We start from the raw sequence: 24,107 nt of genomic DNA on the forward strand, positions 1-24,107 counted from the left end.
AGCCACCTCAAGGATGCATTCAGGAATGACTAAGAAAGTGGTGGCTGGGTCCAGTTTCGGTTTCTCAAGCTGCCAGAGCCTGCCATCAAAGCCCCTCTCAGGAGGAAATGGGTATTACAAGGAGCACAGGGGCTGGGCCACACGAAGGAACAGCACTGACCCATGCTGGACTCATCTGTCTGCAGGTCTTCGTGCTTGTAGGCGCCATTGACGATGCGCGTGGATATGCTTTCCAACACGCCATTGGGGTAATGTTCTGCCTCCATCTCCATCTCGCTGTCACTGGAGAGAAGAGGACAGAGGAGTTGGGTCTCTACCCAGGCTTTGTTTACCATCGCTTCAGGTAAACCCAAGAGTTTACCCGATGGACCAAAATGGGCCCTGTCATGGCATCAAACTGAATGACTGCCAGGACATGGACGGACAGCCCAAGCTTTCTAGGCTCCAAAGCTTCGCCCCCACTACAGTTATCTCCAGGTGCCTGTGACATGATCCCTATTCTTGTCACTCTCTCAGTTGACACACCTCTTCAATACATTCTCCTCTTCCCTACCAACTGACCAACTGACTGATTGGACATCTCTGTGGCCTTGGCAGGAACCCAAAGCAAGGTCAGCTTTTAGATACGCCTAGGACCTATTGAAGCCATTGGGGCTGCAGCCTACAGCCCAGGTCACCTGGCTGTCCATGAGCCTAATTTCATAAAAACTGTTTAACTGTAAATACTAGAGCTTCCTTTTTTTTCTTCTTTCTTTCTTTTTTTTTTTTTTTTGGTTTTTTGAGACAAGGTTTCTCTGTAGCTTTGGAGCCTGTCCTAGAAGTCACTCTGTAGACAAGGCTGGCCTCAAACTCACAGAGATCTACCTGTTTCTGCCTCCCAAGTGCTGGGGTTAAAGGCATGTGCCACCTCCGCCCAGCTGACACTACAGGTTCTAATAGGCCCATCCTCTTTGGAAAAGGGATCCCTGTGTAGGCTACCATGTTATCAAGTCTGGCAGGGTCAGCACCTCCAGAGAAAACCAGAGCCAAGGAAATTGACAGTTATATCTTGAATAGGGACAAAAGCTAGAACCAGTGTTTGGCCTGATCGGTCAACAGGTTGCAATCCAGACAAGACCTACAACAGAGGTGAGGATAAGGCAGAAGGCAGCATTTCAAAGGAGAGTACCCAGTGGTAGATTCAGTGGGCACAGAACGGAAGCAGAGTGGAGAGAGAGGAGCAAGACAGGCACCTGGTCTCCTGGTTACTGGTACTGCTGTGGGGCTGGGACTTGGTGGAGTCTGTTGAGTTGGACTCGGAGTAATTGATGGAGGACGGGGAAGAGGAGGACGAGGAGGACGAGGATGAGGAAGAGGAGCTGGGTGCGGGGTATTTACTGTGGTTCTGTTTGTTCTTGGTGGATGCAACGCCATTGCTGCAGCTGGGACTGTCTGCTCCTAGAAGCCAGGAGGGTCAGAGAAGGGGTAAGAAGTGGGGCCCCAGGGATCGCCACAGTGGTCCTTTCCCTTTCACCCAATCCAGCAGCCAGTCCTCAGTCCACACAAGGAAAGGTGGGGGCGGCCATTCTTCCCCACACCAGCTCTTCCCAGGGAACTCTGGAGGATGCTGACCTGTGCTGTGCATGTGGGAACTACTAGGGCCGTGTCGGGGGCTGAGGCTGGGGGAGCCAGGGTAGCTGTCCTGGGACTTGGGGCTTCGCGAGCTCAGGCTGCGGACCTCACTGTCGGTGCCATTCACCATCTCCACAAACTGTCGACACCTGCGAAGGAAGCGCAGCATTGGTGTTCTGGGCTGGCGCAGGCTGGGGTTCCTGTGCCGACGGAGGACCAGGCTCTGGAACTGTAAAGCTGACTTACTTGAGCATGAAGAGCAGGTTGGGGTTGTGCTCCAGTAGCCCAGGGTAGAAGCGCTGGGTTGTTTCAATGGCTTCGCCCACCCGGCCTTCCAGCACCAGCTTCTGGATTTCTGTAGAGAAGAACATGGTTGTGAGTAAGGGCTAGACCCCTGCATATCCCCGGCAAGAAGTCAGGTGGACTGGCTCCTGGCACGCTGATAGCTAGAGAAGCTCACAGAAAAGGCTGAGAGAACCTGGCTGCCAGGGACGACAGCAGAGGCTGGTTTTTTTTTTTTTTTTTTTTTTTTTTTTTTTTTTTAAATTTATTTATTAAGCATACAATGTACTGTTGGCAAGGAAGGCACCAGATCTCATTACAGATGGTTGTGAGCCACCATGTGGTTGCTGGGAATTGAACTCGGGACCTCTGGAAGAGCAACCAGTGCTCTTACTCTCTGAGCCATCTCTCCAGCCCCCCAGAGGCTGGTTTTGAACAGCTGTCATGGAGTTCTCAAGAATATGAGGAGAGAACAAGGAGAACTCATAGCCTAGAGGTAGGAGGTGAGTCTGTAAGTCCACTCCTGCAGGGCACAGGAAGCCAGGGAGGTAGCTAGTGAGGGGAGCACTGGCTGTGAGACCATGATCTTGGGTTGGCCTGAGGACGCCTCTTTAGACAGACTGCGCTCTCTTCAGGGGTATGCACTGGCTTGAGCTAAGGTCCACATCTGGACAATGTGCAGATGCTGCAGCATGCTCCGTACTGGAAGAAGAGGTAGTCTGCTTCACACTGGCCTCTCTGAGGGTGGTACTTCTCTGGCCATCAGCGTCCTGCTGCTCCCTTCTCACTCTTGCCCTGGGACCTGAGTAGCTTGCTGTGAATGACTTCTGGGTCTGAAGCGCTCTCATTTGTTGACTCCAAGTCTAGGATAGGATACCCGTCCATCCACCTGGTTGAGCACAGCTTCTCGAGAGACCCAGACACATACACAGACACAGAAATGATGTGCTCAGAGAGGCAGGGAAGGGAAACAAGCATGGAGGAACAGGGTTCTGCCATGCCAGGATCGGGTCTACGCCTGACTTTCATAATGTGTTATGTTAGGGAGGCTGCTCCGAGACGGCTGGGGCCACTGGCTACCTGTGGAGCAGCGAATGAAGGATGGGAGCAGGGACTGGAGCCAGCAAGCTGGTCTCCAGGACGGCAAGGACAAGGTTAGACTAGACTCTTGACAGCCTGAGAAGGAATGAGCTACAGATTTAGGGGCAGGTAAGGAGGCAAGGGGAGAGAAAAATTAACCTTACTTTGTCTGTTCTTTATGGATGCCTGTTCTTCCTGAATTGTGGTTTCAGTCATTCGGGCAAAAGCTGTGGCTGTGGCACAATACCCATGATGCACCAGATAAGATGAGACCATGCTAAAAAAAATAAAATAAAATAAAAAGAGCTTAAGGTAACACCCAAGAACCACATTTCTCATAGACCACTGAAGGGGGACAGGCCACATGCATCCCTATGGTCTCCCCTAAATAGATCTTGGAGGTATGACCCAGAGTGGGTAAAGAAAATGAAACCTGCCCTCAAGTGCTCACACTGTCGACAGGAGAGGGACCAGTCACATCTGTGCCTAGAGGTCAGAAGAGTGGCTTCAGTTCTCTGAGACATGCTGCCCTCAGCCTCACAGAAACAGCTGGCTTCTGAGAGACTGCAGCAAGTCCAGATCTGGTAAGTTTACCCCAGGGCTGCCTAAAATGGCAACTAGCCAGGCAGTGTGGCAGTGGCCAGGATACAGAGGGAGCCTGCACACCAGTATTTGACAGAACTAACTACTAAACTTTAGCAAATGGTGAGGAACGCAGGGGAACCCTGGGGTTGCCTGCACTGGAGGAAGCACCTTTGTCCCCAGGGAGCCCGCCATGTGGGGCGCTGGTTCCAGAGCAGTGTCAGGACGCTGTGGGGCGCCTGTCAGACACCTGCACAGCAGGTGTTTACACTACGATTCATAACTGTAGCAGATTTAAAGTTATTAAGTAGCAACAAAATGATTTTATGATTGGGGGGTCACTAAGACATGAGGAACTGTTTAAAAGGTCACATTATTAGGTAGGTTGAGAGCCTTTAATCCCAGCACTGGGGAGGCAGAGGCAGGCAGATCTCTGTGAGTTCAAGGCCAGCCTGGTCTACAACGAGAGTTCCAGGACAGCCAGGGCTGTTACAAAGAGAAACCTTGTCTCACAAAACCAAATGTAATAAATTAAAAAAAAAAAAATACTGCTTAGTCGGTCAGTGGTGGCACATGCTTTTAATCCCAGGACTTGGAAGGCAGAGCCAGGTGGGTCTCTTGAGTTTGAGGCCAGCCTGGTCTACAGAGTGAGTTCCAGGACAGCCAGGGCTACACAGAGAAACCCTGTCTTGGCAAACAAAAGAATACTGCTTTATAGGACAATGCAAACACAATTTAAGCATTTGTTTATTTATTATTTTATGTATTTGAGTGTTTCCCTTCATGTATGCATATGTACTATGCGTATGCCTGGTGCCTGCACAATACAAAAGAGCATCAAGTCCTGTGGAACTGGGGTTACAAATGATTGTAAGCTGTCATGTGGATTCTGGGAACCAAACACGGTCCTCTACAAGAGCGGCAAGTGCTCTGAGCCCCAGAAAGAAACTTTATATAATGTGAATTTCTTTATTATGAAAGGGTTACCTATACCAGCAAAAGAAACGGCTGGGGATTCTAGTCGGCAGTACTGTGGCCTAGCATGTATGAGGACCTGGGTTCTACTGCTGTCAAGAGAGAGGAAGGGACACAAAGGTGGGGAGGGGAGAGGATGGGAGGATGGTAATATGTGAGTCTCACCAGGGGAAGCCAGTCAGACATGAAGCTGTGACAAATCTATCTCCAAGATAACCTAGTCACTTCCAATATTTATAAAATAAAGTTTTAACAGAATAAAGAATAACAGAACACAAATTATATCCAGGTCTTGGCAAATGCTGCATAGGACATATACTGGCACCATGGATACATACATATAAAAATCCATTTGCTGAGCCCAACCCTGAAAGTAACTCCATTTCTTCTCCTGCCCAACCAGCAAGTATATTGAGGGGGATGACGTTGCTCTGGCCTGCAAGGAAGTACTCCTCACCTGCTGGGTTATGAACCAGAGGTGGTTAATGCTATTCCTTCCAGGTCTGGCTGCCTGTACCTCAGCCCTTCCTTAAGGCTACCTTAGTCTCAATCCCTCAAGAAAAGAAAGCTGAGTACTGGGGATGTGGCTCAGTGACAGTGCTTTCCTAGCATACAGAAAGCTCTGGACCACGAGAGAAAGTGAACCAAGGAGATAGGGTGGGGCAGGGTGGTGCTGGGGACCACTTGAGACTGCATGAGAAATCCTACCCCTGATCCCCTGGTGCCTTTGCAGAACAATAATCAGGGTTAGCAGAAGCCAAGTCCTTGCCCACTCTTGAGAACCAAGCTCACATCCACCTCCTAACAGGTGGATGATTAACGGCCATTGCTTCTCCCAGGCATGCAGCTGGCTAGTGAAATAAAGACCCAAACTTGGGACCCTGTTGGCTCTCAGCAACACTAGCCTCCAAGATAATTTAGACACTAATTAGCCAAGGAGCCTGCTAGGCTGATCCTAAGGAAGACTTCCCGATACCACTCTGCCATGGACACCGGGATACTGAGGTGGATACTGACCTTGTGAAGTCATCTCAACCAAAGTATGGCAATATGATTTTTTTTAATGGTTTTTCAAGACAAGGTTTTTCTATGTAATCTTGGTTACGCTGGGAATTGCTCTATAGACCAGGCTAGCCTCAAACTCACAGATATGCCTGCCTCTGCCTCCCGAGTGTTGGGACTAAAGGCAAGTGCCAATACCTATATTGGGCTGGTGATCTTACACACAGGAGCCTTGTAAATTGTCTGAGAGGAAGGCTTTTTTTTGAATTGTTATTATTTTTAATTATATGTATAATTTGAATATATGTGTGTGCAGTACATGTGTGGGTTTGTGCAAACTGAGAAAAGCTGAAGATATCAGATCCCCCGGAGCTGGAGTTACAAGTGACTGTGAGCCACCTGACATGGGTGCTGGGAACTGAACTCAGGTCTTCTATAAGAGTCCTGTGTGCTCCTAACCACTGAGTCACTCTCCAGCCCAGGCAAGGGTTAACTAGGAGCAGTTCCACAGCACAAAGAGGGGGTCCACAAAGAAGGGAGCAGCAGCAGCTGAGTCGTCCGCCAGTGTCCCCAGAAACACGCCCTGCAGATGGAACTGTTAGCAGCATTTGCAATAATACTGCATAGATCTCTACGACCATAATGCCTAGGGAAGGGGGGATAGCACTCACTTCTGCAGCACCGCCTGCCACTCGCCAAGCCGGGCACTGATGGGAAAGCCGTGGACAGTGCCCTGGACTTTGGCACGCCACTCCCGCATATAGTCCTCAATGTCAAACAGGAATGGCTGCTGCCCAAAGTTGGCGTCCACAATCTCCCCAGGTGTCTGCAGGCCTACGGTGGGGTAGAGGTTGGCCTGAGGAGGAGAATGGATGTCAGTCAGGCCCCTGAGGGCAGCAGGGATCAATCACATTCTGCCTACCTCCCTAGCAGAAAAGCTATCCCCAAAAGCTTGAAGGGAGAAGAAAAAGAAAAGCAAGCAAGGTTCAATAAGGAAAAGTTTCCTGTTTTTGCATCAAAGGTCACTATGTCCCCCAGGCCTTTGGCCAAGACACACAGTATCAGACAGGACTGTAGATCACTACACACATACAAATAAAAATGTGCTATGGGGTGGCTTATGGCTTCCCTGGAAAGAGATGCAGGGTCAAGGATGTCCCTGGTCACCAAAAAGAGGTACATGAGGGGAGGGATGATGTAGGAAACGAGGAGCGGAGATGAGAGCAGGCGAATGATTTGGTGAGTTGCTTCTAGAGCTGGTAATGGAGACAGACGCTGCCCCTCTTCCGGTCAGAGGCTTACTCGGCAGAGGCCTTCTGGCCAGCGATGTATGGAGCTCTGCGTTTACTACCCGCTTACCACGACCAGCTGTAGTCAGGTCACAGCCTTACTCAATGCCTCTTGGGCTCCTACTGCCCATGTCCAAAGCTTTGCCCCCTCTTCTCCATGCCACTAGACACCATTTTCCCAGGAACCCCTACCCACTCTGTTTTTATTTTTTATTTATTTTTTTTTTAATATTTATTTATTATGTGTACAATATTCTGTCTGTGTGTATGTCTGCAGGCCAGAAGAGGGCACCAGACCTCATTACAGATGGTTGTGAGCCACCATGTGGTTGCTGGGAATTGAACTCAGGACCTTTGGAAGAACAGGCAATGCTCTTAACCACTGAGCCATCTCTCCAGCCCCCCCCACTCTGTTTTTAAAGACGGGGTCTCATCCAGCCCATTTGGCCTCAAACTCACTATGCAGTTGATGACCTTGACTGACCAGCTGCCTTCACCTCCTAAATGCTAGGATTACAGGTGTGCAACACCACCTCCGGCTCCCCTGAGCCCTCTTCACCTTCTGTGCTCAGGTGATGGGTCCTTCACAAGTACCTCATATGTTTTTTCTGGGCACATGGGGTTCAGCCCACCACGAGGTCTAAACCTACAGACTTTCTGCTTCCTTTCTTTTCCTCCCATCTTCCACAGCACAGGCCAAGCCCACAGGGACATTTCCCAGCCTTCCCAGCATGTGGCAGAACACCGTCCACACTCACGGCTGTTCATTTCATGTCATGTCTCCACACCTAGAAGCTTCCGCAGTCAGAGTCAGAATTCTTCTGAGTCTGCCCCCCTTGCCTAGGACAACAGCCCCTTTCTGGGGCTTCCAGGTAGGAAGGAAGGATTCTGATATATAACAGGAAGTTAAACATGACTATGGTACTGCAGTTAAGATTCCAAGGTCCCTTATATTACAAATGCACTTCCTGGAGCAAAGTGGGACACCCAGGATAATAAAGTCACAGAGACCCATGCAGGCTCCCAACATTCGGGGTAAAGGTTGCATGTGACGGTACCCGTACAACTCAGTAAAGTAATAGGGTAGAGAAGGAGGGAAAGGACCAAACTCAGCTGACAGAAAACATTCTTTCTAAGAGAAAAACCTATGCAACTCATCCAGGCTTAGGGGAACCCCGAATGGTAGCATGCTAGGTTTCCAGGGGTGCTGACTTTCCTCAGGGATCTCTGATGGCCTGGATAAGGCCTGATTCCTAGAAGCTCTGGAGCAATCCCTATATGCCACTCCCAGCCCTGTGGCTGAAGTCACAGGCCAGCCTGTGCCATGGAGTTACCTTGATTCCACCACCATTCCATTAGCCCCACCCACAACAACTGCCTTAGAGAATGCCACAAATTTCTGTCACCTGCTAAGAGACGTGGAGGAACACCAGGCCTTGCTGAAGAGAGAGGACAGCCAGCAGGTAACCCCCACTGACACCCTCAAGCTGGCAGCACATCACACATCCCTGCTTGGGGAAAGGGCCAGACTCCACACCCTGCACTTGCAGGTATCCCCACCCATTCCGGGCAGCCCTCACAAGTCCAGGAGAAGGAAAACCCATCAGCAGTACTTACCGGGAGATCTGTGAAGGCTATACCTGCGGGGAGGAAAGAACAGTGATCAGGTCATTAGACAGGGATGGCCCCTTGGTCTGCACCCTGTGAACTCAAGGTGCAGATGGTGGCCAAGCATATACTAGGGGCTGGTAGTTTTAGGCCTGGGCCTTCCTCTTGTTGGATAATCTAACCAGAAGGGAAACCAGAACCTCAGGTAATTAATTGCCTATAGTTTTTCCACTTTTGCAAGAACGTCTGCTAGAAAAACTAAACCCAAGTGATCTATCACCTAAAACTTTTCAAGCCTCCTGATCTAAATGTCTTCACAGAAACCTACTGTGTGCTCCCACCCATTATCGTCTACTACCCGATCCACTCCTCATGCCAATCCCTTGGAGCAGGCATTCTGCTCATTCTCCCATTTACAGACAAGGAAAAGCAGACTCAGAGGCAGAGGTTAGAGGTGTTGCCTTTAGTCACTGAGGTGTTGGCAGTGGTGGATCTAACAGTCCAAGAGATAGAGAAGTGCAGGCAGGGAGGGTGGCACTGCTCATCTTTAGACCGTACTTGTTCCAAGTCCTCAGAAGTTCCTTGTTATCCTGGCCGACAATGGCCTGTGCATCTGGACCCTCCTGTCAGGAGTGGGAAATGCATCTCTAGAGACTTCAGATTTGAGCTGCAGTAAGAGTGGAGGTCATGCAACCCCAAACACATGAGGAGACCTGAGCAGTATCCTCAGAGTGGAGCATCAGAATGTGAAGAGCCAAGCAAGCCTCTTCCAAGGCCTCACAGACCTCTTAGGTAAAGTCTTTTGTCATCTGGGAACTGCTCCGCTTTTGGCATTAGGGTTTTCAAGTCACTGACTCTCTGAAGGTCCCAAAGGACTCTCTGAACTCTCATCCAGAAGGAACAGAAACTTGGCAAACAGCACAGTTAAGTCTGACAACAGCCTCAGGAAGTGTGCAATATTTCTCACACTAGTACACAGACTAAAACACAGTAAAGAGAGATGACACATTACACATTCTTTGCACGGCTACTTTGCTCTTCCGTGAGTGAAAGTCAAAATCCTTATTATGCTCCACTGGCCTGAGGTCACGTCATAGCACCAGAAGCCCCTCATTAAGGTGCCTTTTTTTTTTTTTTTTTTTTTTTTTTTGGTTTTTCGAGACAGGGTTTCTCTGTGGCTTTGGAGCCTGTCCTGGAACTAGCTCTGTAGACCAGGCTGGTCTCGAACTCACAGAGATCCGCCTGCCTCTGCCTCCCGAGTGCTAGGATTAAAGGCGTGCGCCACCATCGCCCGGCTTTAAGGTGCCTTTGTTGATCTTGAAGTATCCAAGATGCTACTCACTCCCAGGCTTGGGAAGATGCTCATAGGACCTTCAAAGAAGGGGACTCCAGCTTCATCAGTTTTACTGCCATGTGACCTTTGGCAAATTACCCAAAGTGCTCTAGCCCATCTGAAGAAATGCTAATACTAACCCTTTACCTTAACGGGGGAAAAATGAGACAGACTATAAAAGTTGCTTCATTCACCATGAGGTCTAGGTCCAAGTTGGCTACACAGTAAGAAAACTGCCACAGTCTGGACAGAGGCTAGCACACTCAGACCTGCCCAACTCTGCCTCACAATGGCACCAGAAAAGACAGGTCCTTGAAGGCTGTCAGGACAACAAAGAAAAAACTACTCTGTACTGCACCGTGGAAGGCGAGACTGCTCCCGGAGGCCCTGTGAGCCTCACTAAGGCTGCTGTGATAGTGAGATTTGTAGGCCCAGAGAAAGAAAGGTCGGGCAAACAGGACAGCCAGACTTGCTGATAACAAGAGCCCTGGGTAAACAGGTTCGGTTCTGAGGACCCGGAAGCTGAGAACAAAAGATCACATGAAGAAGAATCTACAAGCACACAGACCACTTATGGACCAGATATCAGTCCTCCATCTCCATTTATCTGCTGAGGAGCCGGGCCCAGTAACAGGACTGGAGAAACAGCTGCAAGCCAGCTCGCCCTCAAAGTGCCCCTGGATTCAGCAAGAAAGATGGTGTTTGATGAATAATCCCAGAGACACTGAACAGGAGGCTTGAGTGCTATGACAAAGAGGAGAGGCAGGGAGGCCAGAGGTAGGATATGTAATTCTAACCCCTAAAGTGGAGGGAGTAGAGCCTGAAGCATGTTAGTAATAATAAGATGGCACAGGACATGGGAAGATTCCCCAAGCATCTATCCCTCAAACCTCATGAAAGTTCATTTTCAATTAGGTCCCCAAAATATACTCATGGACCAGATGATGAAATGTGAGCTTCAAGCTAACATCCCTGATCCCCATCCCCCCCACACCCTCCCAGTATTAGGGACGGAAGTCAGGGCCTTGATTAGGCCAAGCAAGTGTTCTACCACAGACCTCTAATTTTCATTTCCAGCTCTCTTTTCATTTTTTAACTTTGAAACAGATTCTTGATAAGATGCTCTGCTGGCCCTGAGCTTTCAAAGTCCCTGCCTCAAGAGGCTGGGATTACAGTCTGTGCCACCATACAGAGCTTAACTGATTCTTTAGCTTTTCTGTATTTGTTTTGCCTCACTTTGTGGTACTAAAGATTGAACTTAAGATCTTAAGAAGCTAGGCAAGTGCTCTACCACCGACCTAGATCTCCAAACCACACAGCTGGTTTTTAATGATTACTGTCTACACGGGAAGCTTAACTACAAAGGAACTCAAATCTTGGCCTTTTCCTCTTCTAGTATGTTAATGAGTATCTTTATTAAGTGATACTTATTTATCATACTTTGGGTTAACAGAAGTTTGAAATTAACACCAAATATTAAGAAATAAACAAGAGCACAGGAGATTTTTTTTTAAAGGATAAAAAAATTAGACAATGTACTACCATATCAAGTTTAATTAAACATGTGTAATAAATAGGTCTTTGCACAGGGTCTATAAAAAGCATTCACTAGACAGATAAACAATGGCCTAAGGTGACCTGGCTCGCAGAGTCCTAACACACATCTATAGTGCCCAAAGGAGGCACTAAACATACAGTTACTATAGATACAGCACTGTATTCTCCAAATCTTATTTTCCACAAGAGACACCATGCTTAAAGAAAAGAGAGAGAGAGAGAGAGAGAGAGAGAGAGAGAGAGAGAGAGAGAGCCCGACACCATGCTTTAAGCAAGATGTGGACAAGCTAGAGAGATGTGAAAGGCAAATACCTAAAGGGGTAGGACTGAGCCTGGCTGCAGACAGGCAGGTGAGAGGATATGCAATGAGGGCATCTAAGAGCCCTTGGGATTCTGGCTGCAGATGAACCCAAAGTGACGAAATAGCTGGAGTCAGAAAGCAGAGTAAGGAGCAAAGAACTTTCTCAAGATCTTGCCAGTGGGACACCAGACTACAGCTAGGTGACGGTCAGTCTCAGGAGAGTTTCTCCAGATGTGAACTGGGTGAAGTTCTACCTCTGAGACATGTTCTCAATCACCCATCTTCCTGTCCTTTCCTGCGTGCTCTAGGCTATGGTGTGCAAAGAATGGCTGAAGAATGTTGGCTCTTAGTTGCTCATCCCCAGTCAATAGCAAACCTAATTCCCTTAGGGCTCTTGATTCTGACTGGCTTATCTCCTAGAAAAACCATACATGTGGAATATTCCTTGACACTGTGTAAACATATGTCACTATGATTGGTTTAATAAAGAAGCCAACTGGCCAATAGCTGAACAGGACAAAGTTAGGTACAAGAACCAAACTGAGAATGCTGAGAAGAAGAAGGGCAGAGTCAGAGAAGTAACGAGCAGACACAGAGAGAAGCAAGATGGGCATACCATACTGAGAAAAGGTACCAAGCCACGTGGCAAAGCATAGATAAGAAATATGGGTTAATTTTAAATCTAAGAGTCTAGTAATAAGCCTAAGCTATTGGCCAAGCATTTATGATTAGGACTCTGAATGGTTATTCGAGAGCAGCTGCTGGCACAAGAAAACCCCACATACACATCCAGGTTGTAGGAGCAACAGCAAGATATTTACTGCCCCAAAAAGTCAGCAAAAGCAGGACCCCAGTTTCCAATCCTAAAAAGCCTGGTGGCCTGGTTAGTAAGGTGCTGCTGGTTCTCTTCTTAGGAGAAGCAGGGTATGGCCAGAGCAGAGACACTTGCAAGGCAGGTAAGTCCGGCCGTTAGGGACCATTTACTAGTCAATATAGTCCAAGTCCCTTTCTCTGAATTTTTTCACATATTCACCTTTTCTTTTTCTTTTCTTTTTCTTTTTTTTTTTTTTGGTTTTTCGAGACAGGGTTTCTCTGTGGTTTTGGAGCCTGTCCTGGAACTAACTCTGTAGACCAGGCTGGTCTCGAACTCACAGAGATCCGCCTGCCTCTGCCTCCCAAGTGCTGGGATTAAAGGCGTGCGCCACCACCGCCCGGCTCACCTTTTCTTTTTTATGTATATATTTATGTGAATATGGGCACACATATGCCACGGCACATGTATGGAAGTCATAGGTCAACCTTGGGTAGTTACATAATCCACGCTGGCCTTTAACTCATAGAAACCATCTTGCCTCAGCTCCTGAGTGCTGGGATTTCAGGTGGATGCCACATCTAGTATGTTCTTTCTCTTTCCTCCCCCAAATCCATTTTGTTTGTATGGTGCTCTTAAGTCTAGACTGGCCTCAGACCCTTTATATAGCTGAGGATGGCCTTGAACTTCTGTTCTTCTGGCCTCCCTCCCTCTAGTGCTGGAATTACAGGCATTCAGCACCATGAACAGCTCAAGTTCTAACATTAAGTTTCTACACATGTACAGAACAGCTCCTTTCCAGGAACCCATCAGACCCGCAATTTCCCACCACTAAATTCCTTCACTCCACCTGCCTAACATTCCACTAGTCTGGCTCCTTCCTCACCTTTCTCTTCTCCAAGTGCACCACCAATGTCCTGCTGGACCTCCATCCCATCTCTAGAATTAATCTCCAGGTGCTTGCCTTTTCTCCTGGCCCCCTTTTCCAGTTCATCCCTCCATTTTTCTCTGGATGCATCCCTCCATTTCTCTCTGGATTTTTATTTGTAACTCTGTCAACACTGCCAGAGTTCTGTCCCTATTTGACTCCTTCCCATTTACCTTCTGTCTGACAGCCCTCACTGTTACTTTCAGTACCCCACTATCAGAAGAGCTGGGCCAGGTTATAGGCATGCAAACCCTAATCCAAACCACAACCACGGATAACTACACTTAAGGTCCTCAAACTTTTTCTCCATCAAGTACAACCGACAAGACAGGCCAGGATCATGACTAGAATGTGCTGCTCTCAGCAACCATCCTGGGCTCACCCAGTAAATGCTGCTGAAGGGACAGGTTAACAACGGGCATGCCTGTTGCCTTCCATTCACCTGAAAGGGCTCCAATGGCTGGAAGTGACTGCAGTCCCCCAGAGCTGTGCAGAGGCTCCATGATACTACTTTGACTTCAAGGCCTGCTCTCATCAATCAAAGTGGCTCCACAGGCCAGACCCTCCAAGGTCTCCTATGCACCTACCAAGGCTGTGGCCATTCTTGGTGTAGAAGCAGGTGCCGTTGATGAGGTTGACACAACAGCCGATCACATCCCCTGTGGTGAATGTGGGACCATAGGGCTGGCCCGTCCCCGAGGAGCAGAAGGAATGTCCATCATCGCCATGGTAACCATAGGAATGTTTGTCCCAACCTGTGGGGAAGAGAGCAGCAATAGCTTAAAATTTGTACTTGATAGAAAGCTCTGAAGGTCTCAATTATATTGCCAGGCCCCTTGTCCATCTTAGCCAGCACTCAGGGGTATGGCCTTTCACAGAACTCTCTATGGACATGGTCTTGCTGAACTGCACACATATTCTGAGAGTCCACCAGATCATTACCTCTGAGGAGCTGAGGCAAGAGCTGGAAGGGACTCACCAGAAGACAAACGCAAAACGAGAAGCCTCACCGAGCAGTGGTGAGACACGCCTTTAATCCTAGAACTTGGGAGGCAGAGGCAGGCGGATCTGTGTGAGTTCGAGGCCAGCCTGGTCTACAAGAGCAAGTTCCAGGACAGGCTCCAAAGCTACAGAGAAACCCTGTCTCGAAAACAAAAAAAGAAAAAAGAAAAAGAAAAGAAAGAAAACAAAGGGTGGGGAAAGTCTTAGTCTCATGAAGGAGCAGGCTAGAATTTAGGAAGTCTACACTGGTGGGCTGTTTTGTTTTTCAGGAAGGATCTCATCAAGTCCACAATCGTCCCAGACTCACTATGTAGCTGAAGCTAGTCTTGAACTTCTGATCCTCCTAACTCCATGTCCCAAGTGCTAGGATTCCAGGAGAGCAGCAGCATGTCCAGCTGTTAAAAATATGTATGTGTGTTTTGATGGAGCGGTGGTGGCACATACCTTTAATCCCAGCATTTGGGAGGCAGAGACAAGCAAATCCCTGTGAGTTCAAGGCTAGCCTGGTCTACAGAGTGAGTTCCCAGGACAGGTTCCAAAGCTACTGGAGAAACCCTGCCTTGAAAAACAAAAAACAAAAAAGTATATGTGTTTTAACTGGGGAGTAATTTAATCTTTTCTTTTTGGTGGTACTAGGGATTGGGGATTGAACTAAGAATCTTGGGAATGCTAGGCAGGCACTTCAACATTTGGCTCTACTAATTCTTTTTTTACATTTTATTTTTATGTATTTATTTAGCCTTTTTTTTGTGTGTGTGACAGGATTTCTCTGTGTAGCCCAGGCTGTTGGTTTCAAATTCACGGAGATCCACCTGTCTCTGCTTCCAGAGTGCTGTTTAATTTACATTTTGTTTGTTTGCTTGTTTGTTTACGTTTCTTCAGAGACAGGGTTTCTCTGTATATCTCTGGCTGTTCTGGAACTCACTGTAGACCAACCTGGCCTCAAACTCCCAGAGATCTGTCTGCCCCTGCCTCCTGAGTGCTGGGATTAAAGGCATGCGCCACCACCGCCTGGTTAACTTACATTCGCGTCCACCGCCCGGCTAACTTACATTGTAAGACAGGGTCTAAACTGCCTACGTTGGCCTTAAGTTTAAGATTCCACTGTTTCAACCTCACCTGACAAAATCCTTCTGTTTGAGTAAAGGAGATTAAATCCATAATACTACTATACTACCGGCTCCTCTTCCATTTTAGCAGTACAATTCAAATTAGCTTTAACAAATGTATTGTGTTACCACCAAGACAGCAGACTGTAGCCAAGTGTAACAGTGCACGTCTTTAATCCCAGTACTTCAGAGGCGGAAAAGCAGGTGGATCTCTGAATTCTGGGTCTGTGCCTGATCTATTCTAAAAGAGCTATAGGCCAGGAACTGGAGAGATGGCTCAGAGCTTAAGAGACATCTTAAACTGTTCTTCCAAAGGTCCTGAGTTCAATTCCCAGCAACCACATGGTGGCTCACTACCATCTGTAATGAGATCTGGTGCCCTCTTCTGGCATACAGGCGTACACGTAGGCAGCACACTGTATGCATAATAAATTAAGTTAAAAAAAAAAAAAAGAGTTCCAGGGCTGGCTACAGAGTGAAACACTGTCTCAAATTACAATAAAAATTGGGGGGGGGGGCTAGAGAGATGGCTCAGTGGCTGAGAGAACTTGCTGCTCTTGCAGAGGACCCAGCACCCACAAAGCAACTCAAGGAATCTGATTCTCTCTTCTGGTACTGTATACACACGATACACATACACATGTAGGAAAACACTCAGATGTATAAAATTGAAAATAATTAAGTTTTGTTTGGTTTTTGTTTTCTGTGTATTTCTGGCTGTCCTGGAACTCACTCTGTAGAGCAGGCTGGCTTTGAACTCACAGAGATTCACCTGCTTCTGCCTCCCAGGATGCTGGGATTAAAAGCATGCGCCTGGCTATAAATAAGGTATTTTTAAACCCCAGAATGGTATGTATTTCCTCAGGAACAGCAGCTACAACGGTAGGGTGGCAGGGTGGTTCGGAGACAGCACGCACCTTTCCCCTCCTCCCCTCCACCACTGAATAATTAACAAAAGCCACTTCTGGAAGTTTGCAAAGGGCGAGGGAATGTGGAAGGAGCAGAAAAGACAGATAACATGTAAGTAAACAAACAAACAAACAAGAAATACATGGTAGAGACTAGAGAGATGGCTCAGTGATTTAAGAGCACTGGCTACTTTTCCAGAGGACTTGGGTTCAATTTCAGCACCCATATGGCAGCTGACAATCATCTCTAGCTCCAGTTCCAGGAGATCCAAAGTCCTTCTCCTGGCACTGCATGCACAGACACCATATATTCCCGCAAACACTCACACACATTGAGCAGAGTTCTACTTGCCAAGAAGACCAGAGGGAAAGACATTCTGGGCGAAGGGAATATTATCAGTTCATCTGAGCGAAACAAATCTCCACAGGTAGTTAGGAAGATAGCAGCTCTCAAAATCCCTTGCAGCCACTGTTCTAACCTCATGAGAAAGTCAGTTTAGGAGCCTAAAGCAGAGAATAGAGACAAAAGATACAAAGAGCCCCGTGGAACATCCAGATGTACCTGAGACTGGGCACCTGTTTGCCCCGCCAGGGATCAGTGGGCCATGTTGGTCAGAGATAGGTTCTCTTCCTTAATGTAGTTAAGTTCTCTGACAACAGCAGCCCTATTTAAGCATCCTTTGTCCACAGAACCTAACATCTGGTTCATGTAGGAGCTTAGTGGTAGAGTCTGTCTAGCACACGTGAGGCGCCACATATAAAGACTAACAGTGAAGGTTTTTGCACTTTAGAAAGAGACCTACAGCCAGGTGGCAGACATGACTCTGCCCCAACAAACAGCTTCTTCATTCCTCTGGCTCTCCATTCCTCATCTATGAAACAAGGCAGAGGATGCAATATCCCTAGAACCTTGAGAGTCATCTATGGTGCTAAGTCCCCTTCCTACTTAGGGGACTAGTAGTCATGCCTAAGTAAGCCCCCTCCTACCCAGCGCACACTCCTGAAGACTAGTACACTCTTTCCCACTCGTGACTAAAGCCAACAGCATGCACACTCGTCCTTCTCTAGATGAGCCTGGAATAAAGTTGGGTATGTGTGTAGTAATGAGATTTGCCATTCCGGCTATAAGACCACAGACATGAAGGTTACTGATAGACTGCTTGCCTAGCATGCTTAAAACCCTTCTGGGTTTGATGTTCAGCAACACAAAACAAGGACTAAAGACAGCTGTTTCAAAGGACACAGGACACAAAGGTCATAAGAGTTCAGGCTCTGCAGGGAATCACATCCAGTTAGCTCGGATTCAGAAAGATGGGCTGGGGCTGTGTAAATGGAGACAACACTCTAACAGAACACCACCCAACTCACCATCCCTCCTTCTCCAAGGAAATTAGGTATTGCTACTCTCAAGGGAACTGATTTCATGGGCACCCCAACAGGAAAGTCAATGTCAGGGTGCCCTGCCACATATCAGGTACTTACCAGAAGCCAATAACACAAAGGGAGGGCAAGCTATATTCAGTCCAGAAGACTCCATGTGTACAGTTTAGGAACCCCAGTACCACCCACTTCCCCTGACTCATCATCAAACTGGGAAGACCTAACACATAAATACAGGGTGGCTGAGGAAGTGGTTCATTGTTTTGGCATCCCCAGACATCATGCATGGGACATCCCAGAGGTGAGTGACTCTCCATGGGAGTGTCAGGACTCCAGCATGACTGTTCTGGGAGCCACCCCTGCCATTCCCATCCACCAGGACACATCAAGAGCTTCAGTCTCAAAGTATCAGGGAGGGGAAGACTACTGCCAAACCACATCATCAGTGCATTAGGTCAAAACTCTGGAAGGTGGCCTAGGCTGGGGCTGCCCACTAGGGCCCAGCCCAATGCTGTCCATATAAAGAGGCCAGCCCATGGCTTACCCCCAAAGCTAGCCTGAGCCTATGCCTTCAAACCAGTTATTTTCCCACATCCCACTCAACAGTGGAGTTTGGGGTCAGAGGACTTGATTTTATTTCAGTTGGGGTCTCACTATGTTGCCCAAACTCACAGGTTCAAATATCTTACTGACTCAGTATTTCAGGCTGAATCCCAACTCTTGCACTCAGCTCCTCAGTTCACGGCTGCATATCTTTCAGGTATAGTATGATTCAGTGGGACTGAGCATGAGGTACAAGTCCCAGGAAGTATTTCTAGTAAGGTTCTTTCCTCTCACCGCGACCTTGAACATCAGCTTAGCAATCACACCTGGGTGTTCTGCATTTCTAGTTCCCTCCTGTAAAGGGTCCACTCTGTTCTTCAGAACGTGCAGCATTCAAGAGCCATGCCCAGTGGGTTTCCCAAGCCTGAGGCTACTAAGACAGCCAAGCATCAGTAGCTGGGCTGTCCCACAAGAGTAGCCAGCAGTGCTGAGATATTCCATCCAGAAGTCTGGCAGACATACTTTATCTATACCCCCAACTATCTTAAAAACCCCGACGGAACCAGTGTGCAACAGATGGAAAATGGCTAATGGGAAAGCAGGAGGGTCTTGTTTCCATTCAGTAGATGCTGAGGTAACAGAACAAGTCCATCACAGACAGCATTCTGCAGTCACACCACCCCCATGGCCATTAATATGAGCTTTGGGAATCTTGGGCCATGGAACTCTAAAGGCTCTGGCAGCTTCGGGCAGAAAAGGAAACAGTAACCCAAGGGCAGAATATTCATGGTGGCCCTGCATGGAAACCGTGTTAAAGAGGGAAAGGAAACACAAAACAAAACAAAATCTCTGCAAGTAGCTAATGAACCTGGGTAAGGTAAGCCTTCCCACAAGCTCCTGGACCTTCCACTGAAAAGGGTCTGGGAGTCAATTTGAAGCCATGGGAAGGAAAGTGAAGATACAGCCAGCATCTGCATATAAGGGGGCTTTTAGGACTGAAGAGATGGCTCAGCAGATAAGAGCACTGGCTGCTCTTACAGAGGACCCAGTTCAATTCCCAGCACCCACATGGCAGCTCACAACCATCTGTACATTCTGATACACAGTTCTGATACATTCTTCAGGCCTCCACAGACATTGCATGCACACAGTGCACAGACATTCTTCATTCATGCAGGCAAAACGCCCATACACATTTAAACAAATATCTTATTAAAAAAAAAAAAGGAAGAAATACATCTTATTTGTGTCATCATCCTGGTATTCAGGAAAGACCTAAAAATATCCAAGAGGGTCTGGCTAGGTCTAGGCTTAAATGGCATCTGTCTCACCTGGGTGAGTTATTTTTCTACACCCAGAGTTCCTAGGGAAAGCTGGGTTTGTCAGACCCCAAACCATGTTAAAGAAAAGGAATGGCATGTTCCGCACAATGGGGGTATGTGGGCTCAACTCCCAGGACTAATGTCTCTCTAGGGTTGAATCTGGCTTCTGCTCATTTCCCAAAGGGCTTCTTTCAAATCTCTGGGGAAAGCTAATAGATGTGTGAAGCCTGACCTTGCGCACACCCCCAAACCCTAAGAGGTGCAGGTGAGTTCCTCAAAGGTGGCCCAGACACCACTATCTTTTGATCCAGATCTCTATACAGTCTAAGTCTAGCATGTTTACAGGCATGAACCAGCACACTGAAACCAGTCTAAGTCTAGCATGTTTACAGAACGAATGTTACAATGAGCCCCAGTGCCTAGTAATAGGAATTTAAAGGTCTAACGGAGCAGCCTTCAAAAGGCTGCCAAACACACAGGTCCTGTGGGTGATGGCAGTAGCCCTTGGAAAAGGAGTTCACCCAGGTCATGGGGCCAAGGGCACTGCTAGACTTGAGCATAACCACAGGGAAATGAGAAATGGAGGCTCTCACCTCAGCCATGCTCCTCCCTTGGGGACCACCCACCACCACATGAACCATCAGGATTTCTGACCAGTTCCCCACCTCTGGTATCCAACTGCCAAAACACCTGTATTCTGAACTGTTCTGTAACCCTGTTGTTAGTGCCAAGGCTTCTGGGCATCTATATCATCCATTCAGGACACTTTACAAGGACATCTCAGAGAGAGGAGAAACGGAAAAAAGGCAACAATGGGTCAGGCAGTACCAGGCTTTTAAGCCCCAACCTCTTTTCTTATAGTGCTGGTCCTGGGCAGCTGTTCAGTGGTTCAGAGAATTTCCTAACGGATCCCTTTTACAGGGTAACAACCCATTAGCTTCTTCTCCAGCAGGCTCAGCTAGCTGGCTTGGGAGGCATGGACAGGACTGCAATACTAACGGGAAGTATGGCTCCCAGTTTCTGTGCCCAGGGAGTCTGCTACAGTGAGGAGGAAGGACACGCAAAATCTTTGTGAGGCCCTGATGTTCAACTTATCCAGCTGGAAGAAGCACAGTTTCCTTCCCAGGGGGCTTGAGCACCACATGGCAAACCCATATGAAGCACTAGCTCCTGAGAGGAAAGATGTTCCAGAGAGACAATGGCTGAACAAAAGACCTGGTGGGTGCTGGTCAATTAATGAGCAGCAAGGGTCCCAGCTTACATGAAGTAGGAAAGAATAATTTCTGTTTGGCAGGAACACACAAGCAGCATTTCCAGACTAGTAGAAACCCACCCACATGGCAGCAATACCTGGAACGTCAGCTGTGTCCCACCACCCGCTCTAGTATTTACTTCAGATACTTTCCACTGCTTGAGCTGCACCCTTACTTAGGAAGGTAGAGAGGAAGGATATTGAACATCCTGTTATGTATTCTCCCTCTCACGTGAGCCTGGCACAGACCCTCCTAAGCGTGTGCAGATGTGACATATGAGCTATTTGCAGAATGTGGCCCAGCTAGACGAAGCAGCTCTCCTAGGGGATATCCTGCTGACGGCGGGCTTGGAAAGGTGCTCAGGTACTTTCCACCATCCACAGACAAAGCCGACTGCTCCAGCCTGTGCCCTCCCCCATCTCAGTCCCCAGCCCAGGCCTGGGCAGCAGCTGCTCCAGCAGATATACTCCCAATCCCTAACCATCATCCTTCCAGATATTCCTCTGCAACAATTAAGGAAAACAGCCGGGCGATGGTGGCGCACGCCTTTAATCCCAGCACTCGGGAGGCAGAGGCAGGCGGATCTCTGTGAGTTCGAGACCAGCCTGGTCTACAAGAGCTAGTTGCAGGACAGGCTCCAAAACCACAGAGAAACCCTGTCTCGAAAAAACCAAAAAAAAAAAAAAAAAAAAAAAAAAAAAACCAATTAAGGAAAACAGGTCTCAGTGAGTCTGAATTCTCCTCTGTGCTCTGTGGGGTTGTAACAATCAAAGTAATGTATGCAACACCATGAGAACAGCCATCCTATTACAGAAAAGGCAAGTCAGACAATGCCAGAAACCCAGCTCTTTGCAGATGGGCCTCCTTTCAACACAGCATGAGTTTCCCTGGCTCCATCTGAGGCACGGGGCACAGAAGCAACATCTGTCTGTCCCACAACTCTCAAAGCACCCACACATGGACGAGGCCCAAATCCCTGCTCTCCATCCACACAATCCTGCTTTCTTCATCCAGCTTCCTCAGTCTAGGGATCCCAGCCCTTTCCTGCTAGTTCTCCAGAGCACGGGTGGGGCAGCAGGCAGCTACACTCACCTGTCAGTAGATCATTCAGCCTAGCCTCTGAGTCATTTCGCCCAGGGTTCCGACATTCTTATTTTGGAGCCACACCTGTTCCCTGGTTTCACACGTAAGGAAACTAGAGAACACCTTGTAAGAGATAACAAAACTTCCACATCTTCCAACAGAAACTTCTGACAGTACAAACCAAGACACTCCCAAAGCTCTCAAGACACTGAGCAGCAGAGCCTCGTGAGGGAGGGAGGTGTTCCTGCTATCATCAGTGAGTCCCACAGTGCCATCTCTCTGCCCCAACAGTCTGGAAGGCGAAGATGCTCCACTGAGCCAGTAACCTACAAAAACACACCAGAAGCATCAACATCCTGACCATGGTCTCAGTGGTTCACACTACCACTCCTGCTAGGACAGTCTACACTCAAGTACAGAAAACAAGCACTAGAGGGGAAAGTAGTTTCCTTCCTTTTTTCTTTCTCCTCCCCTCCCCCCTTGAGACAGGGTCTCTTTGTTATGTAGTCCTGGCTGTCCTGGAACTCACTATGTAGATCAGGGTGCCTTGAGCTCACAGAGATCCACCTGCCTCTGTCTCCCAAATGCTGGGATTAAATGCATGGGCCACTCTCCCTGCTTCAGAAAGTAGTTTCCTTGAAAGCTAACTCCAACCTATATGCAAACACAGGAGAAGTTTAAACGTACAGTTGCTCCTTTGTTTTCATGTAGAGAAAATTTACCTTTTCTTTTTTTTTTTTTTTTGTTTTTTTTTTTTTTTTTTGTTTTTTCGAGACAGGGTTTCTCTGTGGTTTTGGAGCCTGTCCTGGAACTAGCTCTTGTAGACCAGGCTGGTCTCGAACTCACAGAGATCCGCCTGCCTCTGCCTCCCAAGTGCTGGGATTAAAGGCGTGCGCCACCACGCCCGGCCAAAATTTACCTTTTCCAACAAAAGATATACTTCTACTCCTTTTTGAGAGATATTTTGAGATTCCTACCTAGGACCCTCCCTACAAAAGAATTAATCTTTAATCCTTATAACCACCACCCTAGATATTTATAAGCTAATATATCCCTTCCATTTTACAAATGGAGAAACTAACAAACCAAGCAATTAAGTAATCATTCTAGGTAACAAAGCTGTAAGAATGCAAAAGCAGACAATGTGGCTTCCCAGCCGATGGCTTAGTCACTGGGCCATACATACAGTTTCCCAAGTCAACCATACAGCCCTCCAGATTTTCCAGGCTGACAAGATGTCTGCTGTAAACCTGGTAAGTTGAGTTCAATTCCCAAGACTCGAAGGGTAGAAGAGAACTGGCCACTGCAAGTTGTCCTATGGCCAACATGCACCACACATTCGTGCCTTCACATACACAAACGAACCACACAATCAATTATTAATGTAAGATCTGCTTTCTTACATGACCAAATGTGAGCCAGCTCTCAGTTCGGTGACTCTGAGCCCTGTAAGTGCAAGGTGGAAGAGCTCCATCACAATCAATGCCACAGTTCTTAAGGCATTGGGGGTAGGCAGAGCTCCAAACCAAGGCTCATCCAAGCTCAAGGCCTTCGGGTCAAGAGAACCTGATGCAAAACTGGCTCCAAAACCACAGGTGATTTACTGAAGTTCATCATGTTGAGGAAAAGTACAGCAAAGAACAAAAATGATTTCAACTCAAAGCCATTATCAAGGCCCTCTATGCACTCTGTATGAGTCATGATTAAAAGATGTATTCCACAGCCAGGCTGCGGTGGCACACACCTCAGATTCCAGCACTCATGAGGCAGAGGCAGGTGGATCTCTATGAACCCAAAGCCAGACTGTTTACATAGCGAGTTCCAGGATAGCCAGGGTTACACAGTAAGAGACTTTGTCCAAGTCCTACGGAGCCCACAACCTAATTAAGGACATAATAAATGTTGAGTCACACAAGGCATGGTGACAAGTGTCATTGGAGAGACGGGCAGAGCTGAACGGACCAAGCAAGATTGAACTAGGGTCAAGAGGAAGGGCATTCCCAAGGCAAGCATAATCAGTGTCTGCCAGTGGCAGACGTACGTTGGCAGCATGTCTGAGGTGCCCCACAGCCACGAGGCTGTGTAGTATGTGCAGGGGGCAGAGATATTTGAAGAAGAAGCAGAGGAAGAAATCAGGAGCAGTCAGGG

The 24,107-nt window shown here is 47.9% G+C and overlaps 1 protein-coding gene across 1 annotated transcript in view; it reads right to left on the reverse strand.

Moving 5' to 3' along the window:
* The window catches only part of Ranbp10 (RAN binding protein 10), a 61,180-nt gene that overhangs the window by 4,421 nt on the left and 32,652 nt on the right, over positions 1–24,107 (reverse strand). The window contains exons 4-11 of the mRNA XM_057753813.1: positions 13,947–14,114; positions 8,439–8,461; positions 6,204–6,388; positions 3,138–3,250; positions 1,858–1,966; positions 1,612–1,760; positions 1,233–1,437; positions 161–282 (exon numbers count right to left, since the gene is read on the reverse strand). Of these exons, the coding sequence (XP_057609796.1) occupies positions 161–282; positions 1,233–1,437; positions 1,612–1,760; positions 1,858–1,966; positions 3,138–3,250; positions 6,204–6,388; positions 8,439–8,461; positions 13,947–14,114 (1,074 nt within the window). The remainder of the gene's footprint in view (positions 1–160; positions 283–1,232; positions 1,438–1,611; positions 1,761–1,857; positions 1,967–3,137; positions 3,251–6,203; positions 6,389–8,438; positions 8,462–13,946; positions 14,115–24,107) is intronic.

Source organism: Chionomys nivalis, chromosome 21, assembly GCF_950005125.1.
Source record: "Chionomys nivalis chromosome 21, mChiNiv1.1, whole genome shotgun sequence".
NCBI lineage: Eukaryota > Metazoa > Chordata > Mammalia > Rodentia > Cricetidae > Chionomys > Chionomys nivalis.